At 36.5% G+C, this 22020-nt stretch overlaps 1 protein-coding gene across 2 annotated transcripts in view; it reads left to right on the top strand.

The window, feature by feature from the left end:
• Window positions 1-696: 696 nt before the first annotated feature.
• The window catches only part of CTDP1 (CTD phosphatase subunit 1), a 151921-nt gene continuing 130597 nt past the window's right edge, over window positions 697-22020 (top strand). The window contains exon 1 of one of the 2 annotated variants that reach the window (XM_051970560.1): window positions 697-1277. In XM_051970560.1, the coding sequence (XP_051826520.1) occupies window positions 781-1277 (497 nt within the window). In that variant the 5' untranslated portion in view covers window positions 697-780. The remainder of the gene's footprint in view (window positions 1278-22020) is intronic. The other variant, XM_051970559.1, reaches the window with a different exon arrangement.

The raw sequence follows: 22020 nt of genomic DNA on the forward strand, positions 1-22020 counted from the left end.
GCATGCTGGGATTCGTAGTCCTCATGCGAGCGGACATTCAGCGGGTAACCACGAGGGCTTCAGCATAACCGCTTCCGCTGTTTTGTGCTCGGACGTTTCCGGTACCAGTTGCTCACGCGGCCGCTCTCCCCTAGCTCCCGGTACTCCGTAGCCCGCCCTCCCGCGTGCGTGTGCGCGTACGAGTGTTTACACGCAGGCCGCCCGCCCACAGACACACACGCGGTCTGGGGGAAGCACGTGAGAAGCCGCCCCCTTGGCCACGCCCTCTCCCCTCCGTGAGCTCAGCACGCTCTCCAGGAAGTAGTCATGAACCAGGGGAACTGGCGCGAGGTGACTCGCTGAGCACAGGGCGGGAAGAGCTGAACTAACCACCTCCGCCCTGCCCTACACTAGAGACGCTGGGATTTCCGCGTTACTGTTGCTTTAAATGGAAGCCGGGCCCTGAATACGCAAGCGCGTACGGCTCTGCCTTCTCCCTCCGTGTTCCATCCTCCCTCCCAATCCTGACCCCCTCCTAAAGGAACAGTTACTACTTTTTTTCTCACACCTTCTTTCTAATCTCTCCTTCCACTCCGCCTCCCTTTCCTTGAAGTCCCAGTTCCCCTCTCCCCCTTTGGGGGAGGGCTAACCCCCCGTTCGCTTCCTGGTCTCGAGCCGGCGGCGAGCTCGTTGCCATAGCGACCCGACCCGCGCGCCCTGCTGCCCCCCAGCCCCCGGGAACTAGAGGCGGCGGCGCAGGAGCAGGGGAGCGGGCCCGGTGGACGCGCGGCCGGGAGGGTGATGGAGGCGCCGGCGGACTCCAGCGGCAGCGGCGGCGGCGGCGTAGGGGACTCTGCAGCTGCCACCACCACCAAGGGGACAGCCCGGGCCGGCTCTGCTGAGGGCCCTGCGGCGTTGGCGGCTGCCGTGACCGAGATCCGCTGCCCGGGCCCCAGGCCGCTGAGGCTGCTGGAGTGGAAGGTGGCGGCCGGCACGGCGGTGCAGATCGGTACGGTGCTGGCTGTGTGTCTCCCCATCGTGCCTCCCGCTGGCGGGGAGGCGGGCGCACTGCCGCCTTGCAACACGCGCCGGAGAGCCGGGGAAGGAGAGGGTGAAGGGGGAGGCGGCGGAGAGGGAAGCCCCCACCTGTGCGGGAACCAGCGCGGTGAGCCCTCGCCTTGCCCCGAGGCCGGCGGCTGTGGCCGGACTCAGCGGTTGGCGGAGCGCAGGGTGAAGTCGGAGCGGGCCGGAGTGGTGCTAGAGCTGTGTGTGCAGCGGGGACAGGTGGTCCCTCCAGGGTAAGCGGCTACGGGGGGTGGGGGGGAGTTCAGGTATCCCTTAGGGATAGTCGTGCCCCCTCCCCAGACCTTTCCACTATTCCCGAAGCGCGCCAGCCCAGTAACACTCCCCTTCCCATCTGACGGCGCTGACACTTTTGGGCACTGACTTATTTCAGTTTCTCGATCCAGTAAGACGACCGGGCCGATTTGGAGAGGAGGAGGAAGACAGGGAGCTAGCTAGTGACTGTGCCCTCGCCCAAGTGTTTTCGTTCTTTTTCCTGAAGGGCGGAGGCGGAGAAACTATTGAAAACCAAGAACTTCCGCCGTCTTTATAACTTTACCATCCCGGGACCCTCCTGCACACCCGGGGTCCTTCTGCTGCTCTTCCTAGATTCCATCCCATCCCAGGCATTTGGGAGGACCACGGAGCTGGGTGGGCTCGGCACCTCTTACTGCCCAGAGAATGTGTGCGAGGAGGAGGCAGGTGCGGGTTCTGAGAGTTCTCCCTCATCATTACTTTTCTGTGCCTCCCTCTTTTCCCGCCCCATTCGCTCCTCTGCAGGTGGGCTTAAAGGGAAAAAATGTGATTAAAATAAGGCCCCTCCTCTCAGAATTGTGCTAGAGAATTCTATCTTGTCTGATCTGCGGCTCACCGCCCCGTCAGAGATATCCTTCTACCAAATAATATTTCTTTAGGGAATGAAAAACTCATTCGCCTAGAAATCTTGATTTTTTTTTTGGGGGGGGGGCTATTCCCACCTTATTCTCTGCAATTTTGGACTCCTCTCTTTTCAGTTAGTGCTTATTAATTGGACAGACAAAAGTGTTGGGATTTTTTTAAAAAATTAAGTCTTATTTTCTTTTTTTTTTTCTTTAACAAGTCTTTTTTATTCGATAACTAAAAAGCTGTGGTTTTATTTCATTACTACCAAAAAAAATTGGAAGCGATGGTGGAATCAGTCTCTAAAAAGACCCAAGTATATTTATCCTTTTAAAAAAATTTATTCGTCTTTAAAATGAAAACAGAACATGGTGATACTAAAATATATACATATGCATATAGAGTCTTATGTATGTACATGACTATGTATGCGTATGTATATATACATACTTATATATACACATTTATGCATGTATCATGCATGTATTCATACATCAGAAGAGTAACTAGATATTATTTTGATACACTAACTTGTTCAAAGTGAGCTAGTATTTGGTGTTCTCTCTTCTAGCTCTCTCCCTTCCCTCAGCCCTAATCCTGTGAAACTTAAGTTTCAGAAAATATGATACAATTGTGCTTCATAGAAGAATGTATGAGACTAAGCTCTCTAGAGTATAAAATTATGTACCTCAAGCTTTTGAGTGTAGCCAGACTTCCATCCTGTCTCAGTAGTTTGTTTCAAATTCTGTGACCATTTACTTGACCAAAATGAGTAATTTGGGTCATCATAAAATAATTAAAGCTGAAAAAATAATCCTTTCACTTGAATTGGTAGAGTCTTCTGCTGAAATGTCTACTTGTAAATTACTTTTGTCAAGTTCTTGAATTCTCACCATTCATTATACTCCCTAGCTTTCAGGAAAATTGGCCTGTAATTAATTTCTTTCCCAGTGCAAAGTATTGATATTTATTTTGTGTAGGTGGGTGAGAGTCAGCTTTTTGTATAACATGCTGCTTTGTATTTGATAAAAATATTATAAATAAACATTTTTATAAGACCTTAGAGGAAGACTTATAAGTCTTAGAGGAAGACTTTGAGGAAGTTATGAATAGAAAGCTATCTTGAGTGTCATTCAAGAGCTGTGTTCAAATTCCATCTTTGAAACATGCTAGCTCTGTCCTTTTGAGCAAGCCAATTAACCTCAGTCTGCCAGGCAACCCCCTCTTAGATCTACAAATTACAGAATAGGAGTTGATTTGTTTTGGTAGAAAGAGTTCCTTCACTTTCAGTTCCCTCACCAATGAAATTACAACTCACAAACATAACAGGTTTAGTTTGCAGGTAAAAATAAATCAACCTTGTTGTCTACATAGCATTTGTTGTTATTGTTCCTTATATCTGTGTAATAATGTGGCATCATAGATCCGAGTATTGGAATGAACTCAAGAATCTAGCCCCACCATTTTACAGAGAAAGAAACTTTTTACCCATAGAAGTTAAATAAGTTGTCCAAGAGCATATAGTTAAGAGAACATGTAAGAAAAGATCTGAACATCAACTTCAGTGCTTTTTACATTATACCGTGCTGTCTATATTGATACTAATTTTTTTTTTTTTTTTGCCATTGATAGAATTGTCAACTTTTTGGTTTATTTTTGCTCTTTCAATTCAAGATACAAATATTAGGTAAAGCATTCCTAACCATTTTAGAGTATAGACTAATAGAGGATAAAACATGCTCAAATAAATATAATACCATTATAAGAACTGCAAAGCAATGGGAAGGTCCAAAGGTTTTTACTTTTTCCAGGGGCAGAAATCAGAGGATCCTTTTATTAGTTGGGTTTTTAATCAGATGGTAAAGAGGTGAAAAGGAGGACTTTACAAGCTTAAGGAATACAAAAAGTGAAGGAATAGGATACATTTGAAGGACAGCCTGATGTGACTTAATCATAGAATATTTGAAGGCAAGTAATAAGAAATAAGGTTGGACAAATTGGTTCCACTTGCAGCAAGAGTTGAGTTCACTACCAGCATAGAGGCATCTATTTACAAACAAAATATAAACAGGATTAATTGGAAATAATCCAAGAGGAAAGTCACTAACTTTAGGGAAGACAGGAAAAGGCTTCTTATAGACAGTAGGATTTTAGATGAAACTTAAAGAGAGCCAAGTAATCCTGGAGAGACGCTTCAGGCATGGGAGACAGCTCATGAATGTGTGAAGATACATGAGGTCTGGAGATAGAATATCTTGTATGACCAATAGCAAGGAGGCTAGAGCCAGAATAATTAGAACACACAGTAAACAGGGAGAGTAAGGTCTAAAAAAACTGGAAAGATTTATGAAGGTCAGAATGTTTTATGTTTATGCCTCTGAAGGCATTAGGGAACCAATGAAGTTTATTGAATAGAAGAGCAATCTAGTCAGACTTAGATTTTATAAAGACCACTTTGACAGCTCAGTGGTGTATGGTCTAAAGGTCCTGGGTTGCCAGAGGAGTTTGACATGTGTTTAGTGGGTAATAGGAAGAAAGATCTCCTGACAGGTTAAGCACAAAATATTTTCATGGCAAAATAGTCACATAAGGAAGTTTAGTCTGTCAACTGAAGGATATTTTGGAAAAGAGAGTGGTAAGACCTATATTTGGAGACTGTTGTAATAGTCTTGGAAGATGTTATTAGGGTGGTAGATATGGGAATAAAAGGAGGAAGGTGAATATGAGAGAGTTTGTAAAGGTATAATTAACTGCACTTCACAGTGAGTTCTATATATGAAGTAGAGAGAAAATAATCAAGAGTTTTGAAAAGCCAATTGTTCGATAAGATTAGATGAGGAGTCAGTGAAGGAAACAGTTGTAGTTATTGAGTTTGGGGGAGAAATTAGGAAAGTATTATTCTCCAAAGCCAAAAAAGTGCAAGGAGAGAGATGAAATGCTATCTGGAATGGTAAAGGAAGAACTGGTTTTTAGGATTTGAAATGCTAATTTATATAGTATCTTTCTTGGGTGACTTCTTTCTTCTGTGATTACAGTATATATTTTGTGTGTGTTATGATTCTCCTTTCTGCCACTGACTCCATGTGTCATGCCTTAGGTGGCTCTTTACTTATAATATGGAGATTGATCTTGAAGTATTCTTCTTTAGCTTTTTAACGTTTCATTATCAATAAAATGTACGTGTGTGTGTGTGTGTCTGTACACATCACACTAAGTTCTACCAAGAAATATTCATCAACAAGCCTACAATTAGGTATCTTCACTATACTAGTCTTAGGGGAATAAGTTCATAATGGCAGTACTTAAGGAAGTTTATATTTTCTTGGGGAAGATAATATACATATATAAGCACATACAGAATATATTAAAGATAATTTGGGGGAAGGAGAAAGGAGAGGCTACTAGTCACTGGGGGATCAGAAAAGGCTTCTTTTAGAATGTGACACTTAATCATAGTTTTGAAGGAAACAGTGGATTATAAAAGACTCAGAGCATTCCAGGCATGGGCTTTCCTGCTTTGTTAAATCAGCTCCCTAGTGTTTGTGAGAACTCATCTTTGGTGAGGCTTAGCTGGGGAAAGACCACTTAGCAAAGTCATTAGTTAAGGCTCTGTTTGCATTTCTTCTGGCAACTCTAATTATATTTGTTTGAACTAAGGTTTAATGCTTCATTATAATCGTTAGTGTGTGCCAAGGAATGATGTATTTTAATTTCTACAAGCATGCTTGACTTTTTCAGTAGGAACAAAGGCTGTTAATTTTCACATTCATGGACACTTGTGATTAAGAAATTAAAACTAGGATTATTTTTTTCTTCATTTTTCTCTATGTGATGTTTCTGTTTCATGTATATGTGTTTTTGAGGCATTGTGGTATAGGGTTCTAAGTACTTCACTTGAAATTCCTGGATGTAAATTATACTCTTAATACAAATACAAATTTGCACCATTATCTTGGGCAAGTCATTTATGCTTCTGTGACATCTTACATATTATGCTAAATATGACATAGCCCTTGATGTTTAAAATAGTTTTAAATTGTTTGAAATAATGTCAAAAAAAGAGAAAGATCTCATGTAAGCACTTGTTACATATTATTTCAATATTGCTTACTAAAGCATAGTGTTAAAGAAAAATGATACAGAAATTGTTAGTTTAAAAATAATAAACCTAAGAATATAAGTGTGTATATATATATATACACAGACACATACACACACATATAAATTCTTGACTTGAATTGTTTGAACAGCACTCTTTTGGTACCTCTTCCCAAGGAAATTATATTCAGTTCTTCTATGATGTGCTTTTAAAATATTTTAGGGATTAATTTGTACAAGAAAAATGTTAGCATATTCCTAAACTTAGTGATAGTTTACATGTTTACATAGATTTACATATCACTTTACATTATAAAAATTTTATCTTTTTAACAATTGAATTGTTATCATTGCAAATATTTCTGTCTTCTTTTTATTGATGAGGAAATCTTAAATTCTTTAAGTCATATAGTAGTAGAATTGACTTGAATTTGAACCCAGGTCTTTTGGTTCTAAAGTTGGTCATCTTTCCACTAAGGCTTAGCTACATATTTATATAGTTTTGCGGTTATGTATGTCACAAAAGCCTCCAGTGTTTTAGAAGTTGTGAAATTGCCCTATAGCTCAAGCTCAAAAATACTATGCGTTTTGTTTGAACATTGAAGTGAAATTTAAACTTCATTTTCATTTGAGAATTTTAAATATTTCTTGAGTCTGTTTTAGAACTGAAAATGCTTGTTATTTTGATTTTCTTTTTTTCTTATGACATTGCTATTATGGCATGAAATATCCTATTTGTATAGTACTTTAAAATTATGACCACAAACAAAGGGCAAGGCAAGTGTGAGAAGAGGTCATTAGAAGTCATCTCTAAGTGTCTATAATAGTTTAGAGACTATTGCTATTGAAACATGAAGCATTTACACTCCAAAAGAATTTTTATGATGGTGTGACAGTGACTCTTCAGTATTTCAAGGAGCTATGATTTCTTTGGTGTAGCAATATTGTGGTGTAATTTTGAATTAGAGAATCTTAGTCCAAATCAAACTTGCATCACTGATTTATGTGACCTTCGACAAGTTACTTCAGTTCACTTCATAACCTTATCTTTAAAATGGAATTGGGATTATTTAATTATTTGCTATCTGAGGTACTTTTTAGATTGAAGTCTATAATAATCGGACACCTTCTGATGCAGTGTTGCAGTACCTCTGTGTCTCAGTTTTCATTAGTTTCTTTAACTGTTACCAAAAACCTATGGCATGGTGGTCAACCTTGACCAACCTTCACTTAAGTACATTAGTTAGTCCTTAACTATCTTGATATGTATTGCCAGATGTATACCTGGAGTCTTTTTAATTTGCACCTGCCATAACTTGTTCTCTGTTGGCATACCATAAACTTCAAGTACTCAGAATTATTTTTATGAGGCATCACAGTATTTTCTTAGGGAAGGAGGAGGGACCACCTTTACTTAAAAAGAAGACAAATTTATCTTTAAGACCAATTCTCATTGTTTTAGTAATAGTTTATTACATTGCTTTTTGTATTTTTTCATTTTCTAAAATCAAGACAAGGGGTAAGGAAATTTGGTTCAGATATTCTTAGAATACTATTGAAACATTCTAGAAGTCTGTAGGATAGAATGTTTTTTTTTGCAAACTCAACTTACCTGTTACATTAACATTAGGTTAACACAGGTTTTTTGGATGTTTTTTAAAATCTTTATTTCGTTTTTTTCCCCTTTCAAACTAGCATCAGTAATCTTGATTGATTTAGAAATTAATTTCAATTAAGCAGTTTTTTCCTTCCCTTTTGACTATTCCTCAAAAGATCTCATTCAAGTCTATAGGGTATGAAGGTATCACATAATCTACTAGATTCTATTAAACTAGCAGTTCATTGTGTTTCAAGTTTAGTTTAACAGGAAACAGTTAAAACTTTTTTACTTCCTCTGTCTTGTGGCAAATTGTATGGTGTGTGTGTATGTGTGTGTGTGTGTGTGTGTATGTTAATTTCTATATTTGAGTGCTTCAAAAGTAAACATATTTAAAGATTGTCAGTCTTACAGAATGTTTGGTATTTAAAGATGCTCTATGCTGAGATATCTTAGTCACTGCCTCTTATCTTCAAGAAGCCAGAAAAACTGAATGAGGCCTAAACCTTATTAATATATAATTGGAATATATTTAACAAAATAATGTTAATTTGTGTTTTTCTAAGTCAATATCTTTTTATTTTAATTTGATAACATTGCTCAATGGGATCCTAAAAAGTATAAAATATGTATTTTCAAACTTTGGTTTCTTAACATAAGCATGTAGCTTGGTTGCTGCCATTTTATTAAAAAAACCTTTTTTATGAGTTAACAAATATTCAGAATAATTTCTCAATATATGATTTCCCATTAAAACTAATTCTTAAGCTGGGATTGGTAAATTTGGTTACTGAATTTTAGTATAGATTATTTTATAATAATTCTATATATTTTATTTTGTGCACTTAAAAACATTATCATAAGAGAGGGGGTCTATGGCTTTCATCAGATAGACTTAGGCAAGGACTAAAAAATGGTGTGGAGAACCCACATCAAAAATGGTTTGGGGGATGAGAAACTGCTAAGCTTCATCTTGGTTATTGTGCCTTTCACAGTCTCTGATATTTTGGACTATGAGGCTTTGGGGCTGACTTAATTCTCTTTGAAATCCTTTCTATGCCTTCCTATCTGGGTCTGTATAAAGGACATTTGTAATGTAGTAGATGCCTTTCTCTTGTCTTTTTTGTCTTGCAAAAAGACAAACACACATTTTCTGTATAAGATATATAAAGTTTATAAAGATAGATTTTAGCCTCACTTTCCTGACAAGGAAAGTGAGACTCTTACAGCTTGCCCAAGGCCAAAGTAATAAGTAGCAGAATCCAGATTCAAATAGTTCTTCAGACTCCATATGGAGTTCCTTTTCTAGTTATATATACCTTTTGTACCACTGGTGTGGGTATGTATTCACCATTATTGATTACTACTTGCTGTCTAATTATGTATACCATATATATTTTAATTTTGCCTTTGTAATTATTTGTAATTTTTATTCATCTAAATTGTTTCATTATTTACTTTGGAGAGATGTATTGATGATAGAAATATGAGTATTTAAGACATTAAAAAGAATTGTGTAGTTTCTAAAATGGAGTCCCAACATGATCTTTCCCATTAGCCTTTTCCCATCTCATTGTCCATCTGCTACACTCATTCATGACATATATATTGATGAACTTACTTGATTGGCTACATGGCACTGTTCAAGCAACATATATGTATATGGGTGTGTGTGTATATATGTGTGTGTGTGTGTGTGTATATATATATATATATATATAAATATAAAAAGGCAGAGGAAGAATATAGGTATCTTAGTTTGAAAACTTGCGTGGTCCCCATATATAGTAAAATATTTGTGGCAGCACTTTTTGTGAAAGCAAAAAATTGGAAGTAAAGTAGATATCTTTTGATCAGGAAATGGCTGAACAAATTATGATACATGGAGGTAATGAAATATTATTGTGGTCTAAGAAATGATGTATGTGGTAAACAGAGAAAATGGAAAGATCTCTTATGAACTGATACAAATTGAAGGAAGTAGAGCCAAGAAAAACATACAAAAAGCCGAAACAATGTAACGGAAAGAACAACTACATGATATCAAAAAGAAAAAAAAGTAAATATAACAATTGTAAAGATGAAGCAAGATTCAAATGAAGAGAGATGATAGGATACCACCAAACCAATAATAAGTATTCAGAAACTTGGGAAGTTCACAGGCATAACCCATTGCATGGTTTCAGAATGTTTTCAGAGAATATTTATTTATTCTTCAGTTAGAGCTTCATTTTTTGAATATCCTTGAAAAAAACAGTGAATATAGGAATAATACAATTTTGACAAAGTAAACCTGGCCTTGCCTTGTTAAATTAAAGATACATGTAAATAAAAACTAGAGTAGAATTTCAGGTGTTTTTCAATGAATATCAATTGTGCTGATTTTTTTCCCCTCTCTAAAAATACTGTTTGTTATATAGTATGTCTTTGGAGAAAGGGGGGAATATTTGATAACTATAATGATGTTTGGGGGAAATAAAGACCCAAAAGACATCAATAAAAATTTATTTTAAAAATTAAAATGAGCAAAAAGACTGTATATTCTGCATAAATTGAATAGGAGATTGCAGTTTTAAAGAAATACTGTAAAAGAATTATTAAAGTAAATTTTCATAGTTTTGCATTTTTGTATTAGGATTTTCTTAAAGGAAGGCTAAGCATATTATTTAATCTTCCATTTAGTTTTGTTTTATTTTTAAGCTGAACTCTTTCAGAATCTGCTGGGTAACTAAGTTTCAGTTGTATTGTGTGTTTCTACTTCAACAACTCTCAGAAATTGTTCTTACATGGATAGTGACCAAATTATTGAACACTTGACATACTGGTTGCCTCTGTGGTTAGGCCCAGCTCTGCCTTTAATAGCTAGACTTTTATTGGCAAACGAGTGTCATTTATTGTAAGCTAAATACAGTTTTTCTTTTGGTGGGCAATGGAAGAATAAAAGAACAAATAAGAATCTTAGTAATAAAGCTTCTTAGAAAACTCATAAAATTTTCATAATAAATACCAAAATTTTCATTAAAGTATTGTAATGTAGAATTTTAGAATTGGAAGGGTCGTAAGGCATTGTTTGGTTAAGGAGTTCTTATCCTAGGATCTATGGATAGATTTTAGGAAGCCATGAACTTAGGGAAAAAAATGCATCATTATTTTCTTACAACTATACATTTTTGTTATTGTTGTTATTGTTGTTGTTAAAAACATTCTAAGAAGGATCCCATAATTTTCACCAAACTAGTGATCTATAAGGAAAATTAGAAGGGAAGGAAATAATCATTTATATAGTGCCTACTATTAGCCATGCACTATGAAAAGTATTTCACAATGTCATTTGATATGACACACAAAAAGTTAACCTTTGTTTTAGTCCAACATGTGTTTAAAAAGAGGAGAAAATAGGTCCTTTTGAGAGCTAATGCTTTTGGTCTTGGTTACATAGCTGAAAAGTATGGCAGGAGTTAACCAAGTAACTTGATTATTAGTTCAATGTTCTCTGTATATACCATCTTTCTTTTAAATTTTGGCTAAGTAGAAAAAAATTGACTTATTTTATCTACTTTACTCATTAAAGATGAGTATTAGGATAGTAAGAATACTAAGAATAGCTTTGGACATTCTTTTCTTTAACTCAGAAGAAAGATTGTTTTAGGATTTCTTCATGATTTTTGTATTTTTTATTTTTGAGGTCTAAACCAGGAGAAATTAAATCTTTCTGGTATTTAATAACATTTTTAATGTTATTATAACATAGCTTCATTTCTCTTATAACATTGTTGTTTTTTTTTTTTTTCTGTTATTGAGATGCAGAAATAGTATCTAACATGGTAGTTTAATGAAAAAACAATGTTATGCCCTGTTTTGTTTCCTGTTCTTGAACCACACACGTCTTTTTTTTTTTTTTCTAAGAAGATACTCCCCATTTGACTGAATGAATTTTTGTTTCTTTGTGTAAGTATAGGATACTTTAAAAAAAAAAAAGTCTAATCTGGATTCATTGGCTCTTTTTTTGGCAATGCCATCTTTGGACTGAATGATGGAAACAAAAGTCTTTTATCTCCTTTTTCAAAATTCAGAAACTAGGGTACTTTGAAAGACAGTATTAGGTTCAAATGATATGGGCTGGAAAATGTTACATGATCTTATATATTGTTGTGGTCCGTATGGTAAATGTACTGACACTGTGATATGAAACAGTTGAGGAGACATGATTAGATGGGTAGTTTTTCTGAAAAGATGGAGAAGTCTCAGTGACCTGTAAGCCCAGTATGAGTCAGCATTATGATATGGCTGCCAGAAAAAATAATGCAAACTCAAATTGCATTAAAAAGAGACATAATTTTGGAAGAATAAGGAATAAGGAATCCCTCTGTACTCTGCTCTTATTAAACCTTCTTTTGAACTATTCAGTCCTATGTATCATGACTTACGAAGGAGTTTGATAAACTGGAAGGTATCCAGAATAGGGCAACTAGTCTGATAAAAGACTTCGAGTTTGTGTCATATGAAGACTGAGGTTGTTTTAAACAGAGAAATGCCTGAGGACCACGTGGAGTGTAGGGTAGTATGGGATTTGAAAGCATTCTTCAGGTTTTTGATGGGCCTGCCATGTGGAAGAATGATTTTGCTTCTATTTTGCTCCACAGGGCTGAACTACTATGTAGAAAAGGCAAATTTAAGCTGATGTTAGGGAAAACTTCCTATCAATCAGCAAGTATTTGTTATCTACTTAATACTTTATCAGGTAAGCATTGAGGATATAAAGAAAAAATGAAAACAGTCTCTACTCTTAAGATTTATTCTAGAGCAACTAAGTGGCCCAATGGATAGAGCACCAGCTCCGAAGTCAGGAGGAACAGAGTTCAAATCTGGTCTCAGACACTTAACATTTTCTAACTGTGTGACCCTGGGCAAGTCAATTAACCCCAATTGCCTCAGGAAAATATGTATATATTCTAATAAAAGAGACAACATGTATGTAAATAGATATATGGATATATCTATGTACCTCTAGATAAATACATATATACATACAAGAAAATCCTAGAAGGGAAGTACTAGCAGCTAAAGAGACCAAGGTAAAGCCTTTTGCTTCAAATGGTGCTTCAGTTGAATCTTGAAGAAAGCCAGGGAGTCAAGAAGTGAAGGTGAGTTATGGAGAGCACCCATCCTTGAGGGACCCCATACAAAAATGAGAGATAGATCTTTATATGTAAGCTAGTGTGAATTGTGTGGAGTGTATTATGAATGGAAGGTGATATATGGATTGTGAAGAGTTTTATATGCCAAAAAGAGTTTATGTGATCTTAGATGTAATAGGGAATTACTGGATTTTACTAAGTAAGGAATTACAAGAACAGACTGAAACTTTTAAGGAGATTGCTTTGGATGTTATGTGAAGGATGGATTGGATGGGCAGAGCAATTAGGGAGCTGATGTGATAGTCTAGGTCAGAGGTGATAGATTTGAACTAGAGTTAAGTGTGTAGGAGTAAAGAGAAAAGGATATATATATATATACACACACATATATAAAAGGATGAATATGAATATATAAACAGCTAGATAGTGCAGTAGATAGAATGCTGGACCTGAATTCAGAAAACATGAATTGAAATATATACTTAGATACTTCTGATTATGCAATCCTGGTAAATCATTTGACCTCTGTGCCTCAGTGTCTTGCTTTGTAAAGCTGGGATAATAGCATCTACTTCCCAGGATCAAATGAGGTAATAATTGTAAAGTGATTAGCACAACATTTGGCAAATAGTATATAAATGTGTATTATTATTATCGTTGTTATTAAAGCATCTGGAGTGAAGGGACAGTAAAGAAAGATAATACTGAAGTTATGAATTAGGTTTGAGTACTAGTTGACCTTAATTTTTGAACAAGATGTATTTCAAGTTTATTTGTAATTCATTTGATTGGAAATTAGAGTTCATTTTCCTTTAGACAGTGGGTCATTCATTTAAAAACTAGCTATAATTCTATATATAAATGTTTTATATATATATATAATATATGATTGAAAAACAAAATAACATCACTGCAATATTATTATTTGGATAATTGATAAATTATTGGATAATTTATCCAATTGGATAAATTGAAGTTTAATAAAAGTATCCTGTGTTAAATTCATACTTGAGGAAAAGCAGGCTTAATTATCAAGTTGTTAGAGACTTTGGATTTTTGTAAAGGGCTTTAGAGGTTGACACTGGTTCTTTGTTTAATTCCGTTTCTAAACTTAACATTCCATTGCCTTGATAAAATGGACATTCTCATACATAACTTTTTGTGGAAGGACAACTTGGCAAACTGCTCCTGCAGGTAATACAGTCGCAGCTATCAAGAACCAAAAAAACCAAGGGTTTTTTTTTTTCCCCCAAAAAAAACATAGCATCAAAAACATATATGGTTTTGTCATTGAAAATGACTTTAAAGAGATTGCCATCTGCTTTGCACCTGTACCTTCAGGGCAATGGAACTTCTCCATCTTAATTATAGCTGAAACCTTCCATATGCTTTATTTCCTTTATTGGAAGGTTAACTCTTTGAGAGAAGGGACTGTCTTACCTTTCCATTTGTATCCGTAGTGCTTTTATATTTTCTCCTACTCATTCATGTCCATTTGTCAAAATTAGGTTTCTATAAATATCATATCTTAAGAGAAAGTGCTGTGCTCTGAGCAAAGCAGAATTGAATTTGCCCAAAGGAAACATGAAATACGCAAAATTAGAGAAGTCAGCCCAAATGTTCATATGGACTATTTGTGTTCAACCTGTAGCAGAGCATTCTGACCTTTTATTAGTCTGATCAGCTATAGTAGGACACATTGTAACTGGATTCTAGCATAGTGCTGTCACTTTGGTTGTCTTCAAACAAAAGGACATCAACAACATTCAGTTACTTAACTTTTTAGAATTCTCTTTGTAGTTTTAGGTTCCACTGAAGTTCTCTGAGGTTACTAGTAACTTAATTGTGAAATTGAGTAACACCCCTTTTCCCTCCCCTCCCCCCACCACTTCCTTTTTCAGTGCCTGGCACTTAGTAGGTACTTAGCAAATGTTGATTGGATTCCTTTTTTTTTTCCCCTCAAGATTTTTATTGTTATCTTTTTGGTATTGATAGTGAAGCAGTTCACCTCCCACTGCCTCCTTTGGGACAAAGGAGATCATTTAATAAAAATATTTGATAAATTTGAAAAAAAAAGATTTGATAATAAAAATATTTTGATAAAACTGGGCTGGCAATGTATATAATATTCTGTGCTAATACTATGCCTACCCACAACCTAAATGTTGGTATTTCTCATTGAAAATTCTCTGGAATTGCCCTTAATCTAGTGATCTTTTGCAGTCCTCATTGTTCTTAATCTCTACATAATATTATTCCCTTCCTTCTGGATATATATATATATATATATATATATATATATATATATATATATATATACATACATACATATATATATATATATATATATATATATTTTTTTTTTCCTCTCTTTCTTCTTTTGGCTATCTTGCTACTTTTTTCCGCCTCTATGTTCTTTGCTGGGAGCCCTGGGCTTCTAATTGGTAAGGCTTTATCATTCTAATCATCCTCTTCTCTAATCTCTATCCTCATTTCTCCTTTTTGTCTGGGGAATAATAATCAAATCACCATTCAGATTCTAAGAAAGCTTGTGTCAGTCAGTTGTTGAATGGCATTAATTTGGACCAGGATTGAAAAATGCCAACAACCACAAGCAATATATTCTTTCTTTCTCTCCTCCTCTCAGTTTATGTAAGCCTTCCTTGGTCCTCTACCTCTCATCCCTCCATTCTTCATTCCCATCACACAGCTCACTTTGATCATGCCTCTTATGCATTTGTGGATTATTTTATGTTATAGTTATTTGTATATTTACCCATGAGGGTAATGCAAGCAAGGACAACCAATTTATCTAAACTTTGTTTCTTTTCCCACAGTCGCTTAAATATTTGAATGAGATTTAAAAAAAATTCACAGGTAAAATGAAAAGGGGAAAGAAACTTTTTAGTCAAGAGTTGGATTCTAGAAAGGAAAAGAGGAGGAGTGGTAACATGGGATGTGTCTACAAAAGATATTGATTGTAAGAGGTAAAATTTAACTGAATATCAGTAGTGGGGAAACCGAAAAGAGCCCTGCATTTGGGAACTTCATTTCAAATCCCACCTTTGCCATTTAATGGTTGTGTGACCATGGATGAGTCACTTAAACTCCCTGGGCTTGAGTTTCTTTATTTGTAAAATGAGAAGATCGGGCTAGATGATATCAAGGATCTTTGTAACTCCAAATACCATTCTGAGAACATGATTCTTTGCCCTATAGAAGAAATGATGATGGAAGTGTTAGAGGGCTCCCTCTGCTGGTCAATAAGTGGGAAGTCAGCCCCAGAAACGGCTTTGTCTAGTGCTGTTTGGAGTTAGGGAAAGGAGACAAGTATAGAAAAATATTCATGTGTGAAAATCATTCCATAACTTTGGGTCTGTTTACTTCTAGGAGAGAGCATTGTAGTCTGTGACTTAGTTGTAAAATTTTCTGGAAAACATTATACAGATATGTAAACTTTAAAAGAAAAAATATTATTGATTTATGAAATCTTGCTCTGTCTTTCCTATTTACCCCATTTTGTTGTGATAGATTTCTTAGTGCTCCTAACTCATCAAAATAAAGAAGGCTGATTGTAGCAGGCTTCTCTTTCTGAATAAATCCCTTTCTCGCCTTCATCCCAATCTGGCCATCCTTTGTATATATATTTAAAAAGACAAGGAGAAAAAAAAGACAGTTCATCAAAACCAATCAACAATGTACAGCGTCTGCTAGTATATGCAGTATTTACATCAATACGCCTATTCATTTACAGTGAAGTAATGAAGGAAGTACATTTTATCAATTCTTCTCTGTGACTAGATTTTATCATTATAATTATATGATATTCAGTTTTGTGTATATATATGTATATAGTAGTCATATGCATATTGTTTTCATAGTTCTGCTTACTTTATGCAGAACTAGTCAATTTACATCTTCATGGTATTTTTCTGAGTTCTTCACATTGATTATTTCTTAAGGCACAATAATGTTTCATTACCCTCACATATCACAATTTTAGTCATTTCCCAATCAGTGGTTTCCTATTGTTTCTATTAACTATTGTAAAACTATTGCTATTAATGTTTTTGTGTATATTGGACATTTTTTTTCTGTCTTTGACCTGTTTGAGCTATATGCCTAACAGTGGAATCTATAGGTCAAAGATTATAGACTTTTCGAATAGTTTTAAAGCCTAATTTCCAAATGTTTTTTTAAGTAGTTTATATATATAAATGGAAACAACTTGATTTTGATCCTTTTTTGGTTTTATTTGGGGGGGAGAATATTCCTTTTGAAAAAAAAATTTATTTAACTCTTTGGATTCTAATTACAGGTCCAAATTTAGCTCTATGAAATTGAATAATCATAAATGTAAACTCTTTCATTTAAGTTAAAAATTTTCCCATACATGATGGTATAAACATTGTAAATGTGGGGGGGGCAGGGAGACAAACTTTGGTCAGTGTCCAGCTGACCCTCAGCAGGCTTAAGAGTACTGTGATTGCCCCCCTTCCCCCCCCCCCAAAAAAAAAAAGGCTACTGTTATCTTTATAGCAGAGATTTGGTTGATCGAAACATACTACTCTCATCTAAAAATAGTAGGAAAGCTCAACTTTTGTATATTGTTAACAATTATGTCTGTATACACATAGCTATATAAAATTACTGCTATTATAAGAGAAGTGTAGCAGAAAGGAAGTAATAGTCCTACTTATAGCCTTGTTGGACCAACTACACATAGAGCAATGTGATCAGTTATGGGCATTTTATATATATATAAAATATATACACACACACACATACATACATACATACATACATACATACATACTGTGGTGAGCTTTTTCTTCTCAAAACGCAGCCAGGTGATAAAAGTTCAGATCTTTTATTATCTCCAATATAGCCCGGTTAGCTTAGAGACCTATCTCTCTGCTTGGTTCCAAGAGCTCTCTCCGAATGTCGCCAAATCCAAAGGTCTGGTCCTTCAGCCTCTGCCTCTGCTTTCTTCAGCCTCCAGCCAGCTCCACTCTTCATGTCATTCCGGTGAAATCTCGACTTGTAGCTTCTTCACTCTGAAGAACTTCTTCGACTGGCCCATTGAAGCTCTATTTATGCTCCTTCAAGAGAGGGATTGTGGGTTTTCTCCCATAGTGCTCTCTGGCCCAAAGAGCTTCAAGGGAGGTGTGAACTCATTGAACTCCAATGAGTAAAGGTGTGAACACAAGCCTTGTATTAATTAGTTCTACTTAGTACCTTGTTTCAGGTTCTGCCCAAAACATCTTCTTGTAAGATTAGATCAACTCTAATTAGTTAGCAGTTAGTAAGGATTCCAACATCTCCCCCTTTCTTTTGTTAGATGAAAATACCAAAGGAAATAGGAAATCTAATCACATTAGTGGGTTTCTGAAGGGGTACACATAAATCCATCAATATGGGCCAGAACTTTGTAACAGATATACATGGTATACATAAATCCATCAATATGGGAGGCATTACACATAATTTACATAAGCACATAGCAATATAACACAGGCTAGTAGTAATATAACATAACAAGAATCAACCTGAAAATTTACACATGTCCATAAGTCCTAGAAATAGTCCATAAGGAATCCATTGTCCATTAGTTCATGTGCCAGGAATCCAATAGTTCCTGTAAGCTCTGAAGTACTGCAAAAAGTCTCATCAACAATTTTTCATCTTAAGGAATCCAATGATTCTTGCTAGTTTTTCATGAACTGAAACAGTCTCATCTTGTCTTAGGAAATCCAATGATTCCTGGGATTTTAAAAAGTTCTTTTAACAGTCTCATTGTCAACTATCTGATTCTTTCTCCATCTGTGGAAATATAAGCAGATCCTCTTCCCCAAGCAGTTAACCTAATTCCCTTCTATTTACCAAATTTGGGATTTCTCCTCATCATCTGGTAATTACATTGGAGTTGTTTGCATTGGATATTGTCTTGTTGTCTTAAAAGGGTTGTATTCTCCTCAACTGTAATCCTGATTGCTTTTCTGTTGGTTGATGACATAAGAGTTCTGAATTTCTAAAGTCTCTCTGGATGTAACCTCAGCTGCTATCATGCCCCACCTGTCCTTTGATTGATACTTTGGAGCTGGGTCCTGCCTTTCATTCCTCTGGGTCAATATACATTTAGAGGCCCAGTGAAAGCCTCGGTTACATTTTGGACATGGGGTTTTGGGTTTTCTCTCACCCTGTCTTCTCACTCTATCTCCATTTCTACATTGAGCTCTCAAATGTCCAACTTTTCCACAATGAAAACATCGACGAGTTTCTCTAGAATTCCTCTGCCAAGAAGGACCTTGTCTTTCCATGTTCATCATAGTCTGGGCATAATAAGCATTTGTGCCCACTGTGGCACAGCGTCTAATGATCTCCTCTAAAGAAGCATTTTTTGTCTAGCCTCCATATAATTCTCTTGCAAACCTCATTGGCATTTTCCTTAGCCAAATGTCTGGTCATTATTTCTGTGGCAGCATTATCTCCAGTGGTTCTTATTACAGCTGTTTGCAGACGTCCCACAAAATCTGCAAAAGGTTCATTGGGACCTTGCTCTATTTTTGTGAAAGCATTATTTCCATCTTTCTGTCCAGGGAGAGAATTCCAAGCTTTTATTGCAGCCTTAGAAATTTGCTCATACACTGTTATGGGATAATAAATCTGTTCTGAACTCTCTGCATACTGACCTTCTCCAGCTACTTGGTCAAAAGCAACTTGTACAATAGCTCCTGTTTGCCTATTGCGTTGGGCTTGAATCCTACATAATTCATGAAACTCTGAAAGCCACAATAAATTTTGTCCCGGTTCAAGACATGTTTTAGCGATGGATTTCCAGTCATTCGGGGTTAAGATTTCATAAGACAAATTATCCAGTAACATCTTCACATAAGATGATGTAGCCCCATAAAGAGTGCAACCCTTTTTCAAATCTTTAATTTTTCCCAAATTAAAAGGAGTGTATCTTCTCTCTTTTTGACCTGAAGAGTCAATCTTTTCAATCACAGGGTATGCGTTTATGAAATCAGATATATCTTCTCCTTCATTTTTTGCTTTAATTAATGCTTTTTCTAATCTTGTCAAATTCTGCTTTACAGGAGAAGCTGACTGTGTTTCTGTCTCTCTCCCTCCCCCTTGTTCCACCTATGAAGGGTTAATTGCGGAGGGAGGGTCATGAGATGTGGAATCACCTAATTCCTCCTGCTGTGAAGTATCATACTCAGAATTGTAATTAACTCCATTCTCATCTGATTCGTCCTCCTTTTCACCTAGTAAAGTTGGCACTTCTTCCTCCTGTACTTTCCTTTTCTTCATTCTATCACTTAAATAACTTCTTATAGCCAATTGTATTACATTATATGTATTAATTATGTCTTTGGAAATTGAGTCGGGTCCATTTCTATTATAAAAAAGATCCTCTCTTTCTAATGTCCACTGCATTGAGTTTGAATTAGATCTGTAGCATTCACCCAGTTTTTCTCCGATTAATTTCCATTCGTCTAAATCTAATTCCTTTTCTGTAGAAAACCAAGGACATATGTACTTAACAATTTCTAAAAGTTCAGTGATCTGCTCCAAAACTATAATTAAACCTTGACTTTCCATAATTTTGACAATGCTCTCTAAACATTTTCCTTGAACAGAAACAGGCTGTTTTCTAAATATCTGTCCCATCTTAGATGAAATTCTACTTTAACTCTTCTAACAAAATTTCTTTGTTGCACTCACCCTAATTTCTGGGTTGAAGAGTCTTTTCCACTGGATCAGGATCAGAGGCTTTTCCACTTGAATCAGGATCGTAGCTTTTCCTCTGAAATCCACTAAGGGGTTTGTCAGCCCCACGTTGGGCGCCAAAATGTCGTGATCTAGTTCAGATGCATCTGAATCGGTCCCTGTTCTGGCGCCAAAATGTGGTGAGCTTTTTCTTCTCAAAACGCAGCCAGGTGATAAAAGTTCAGATCTTTTATTATCTCCAATATAGCCCGGTTAGCTTAGAGGCCTATCTCTCTGCTTGGTTCCAAGAGCTCTCTCCGAATGTCGCCAAATCCAAAGGTCTGGTCCTTCAGCCTCTGCCTCTGCTTTCTTCAGCCTCCAGCCAGCTCCACTCTTCATGTCATTCCGGTGAAATCTCGACTTGTAGCTTCTTCACTCTGAAGAACTTCTTCGACTGGCCCATTGAAGCTCTATTTATGCTCCTTCAAGAGAGGGATTGTGGGTTTTCTCCCATAGTGCTCTCTGGCCCAAAGAGCTTCAAGGGAGGTGTGAACTCATTGAACTCCAATGAGTAAAGGTGTGAACACAAGCCTTGTATTAATTAGTTCTACTTAGTACCTTGTTTCAGGTTCTGCCCAAAACATCTTCTTGTAAGATTAGATCAACTCTAATTAGTTAGCAGTTAGTAAGGATTCCAACAACATACATTTTTTTTTTTTTTTTTTTTTTTTTGCTGAGGCAATTGGGTTTAAGTGACTTGCCCGGGGTCACACAGCTAGGAAGTATTAAGTGTCTGAGGCCAGATTTGAACTCAGGTCCTTCTGACTTTAGGATTGGTGCTCTATCCACTATACCTCTTAGCTGCTCTCTATGGGCATTATATCTTAAAGGAAATATCACCAAGAAAATAGGAGATTGAGCACAATGGTGATAGGAAAACATGTTATATAAGAGGTAGCTAAATAAATCGGAAACTTTAAGCTTGGAGAAGTTAAAGAGTCCTCTTGTGGAAGAAGGCTTAATGTCATTCTTCAGTTTCAGATGACAGGACTGTGTTCCGGGAGTTAGATTTTTATGTAAGAGTAAGGAAATAATTTAGAGTTGTCCATTGAAATGGGCTTCTTTGTGATATGGAAATCCTTGTCCTTAGACACATTCAGATTTAAGCTTAATTGTTAAACCAGGGTTATATAATTTAGTTCTTAGCTTTCAACTCTTTTAAAAAGTATGTCATATAATCATGTAACCATTTTCAGGGATAACAAAAAGAAGCCATAACTTTGTGAAGAGTAATGTAATGTCTGAGCTAGCTCTCTGGTGGGCCTTGGGATCAGCCCAAAGTTTTGGGATTAGTGGGGAAGTGAAGTGAAGGAAGCAGGAGAGCAGCCACCATGTGGCTCGTCAAAGATGGAATCTGGACCCTGAAGTCTTCTCCATAGCTGAGATTACTGCAGCCCATGTGAGCTCTCTTGCACTGGAACTCCCTTAAATACCTCAGCACTAAAGACCTCAGCATGACTACATTACACCACCACACTGGGCATGCTCAGC

Source organism: Antechinus flavipes, chromosome 1 (assembly GCF_016432865.1).
Source record: "Antechinus flavipes isolate AdamAnt ecotype Samford, QLD, Australia chromosome 1, AdamAnt_v2, whole genome shotgun sequence".
NCBI lineage: Eukaryota > Metazoa > Chordata > Mammalia > Dasyuromorphia > Dasyuridae > Antechinus > Antechinus flavipes.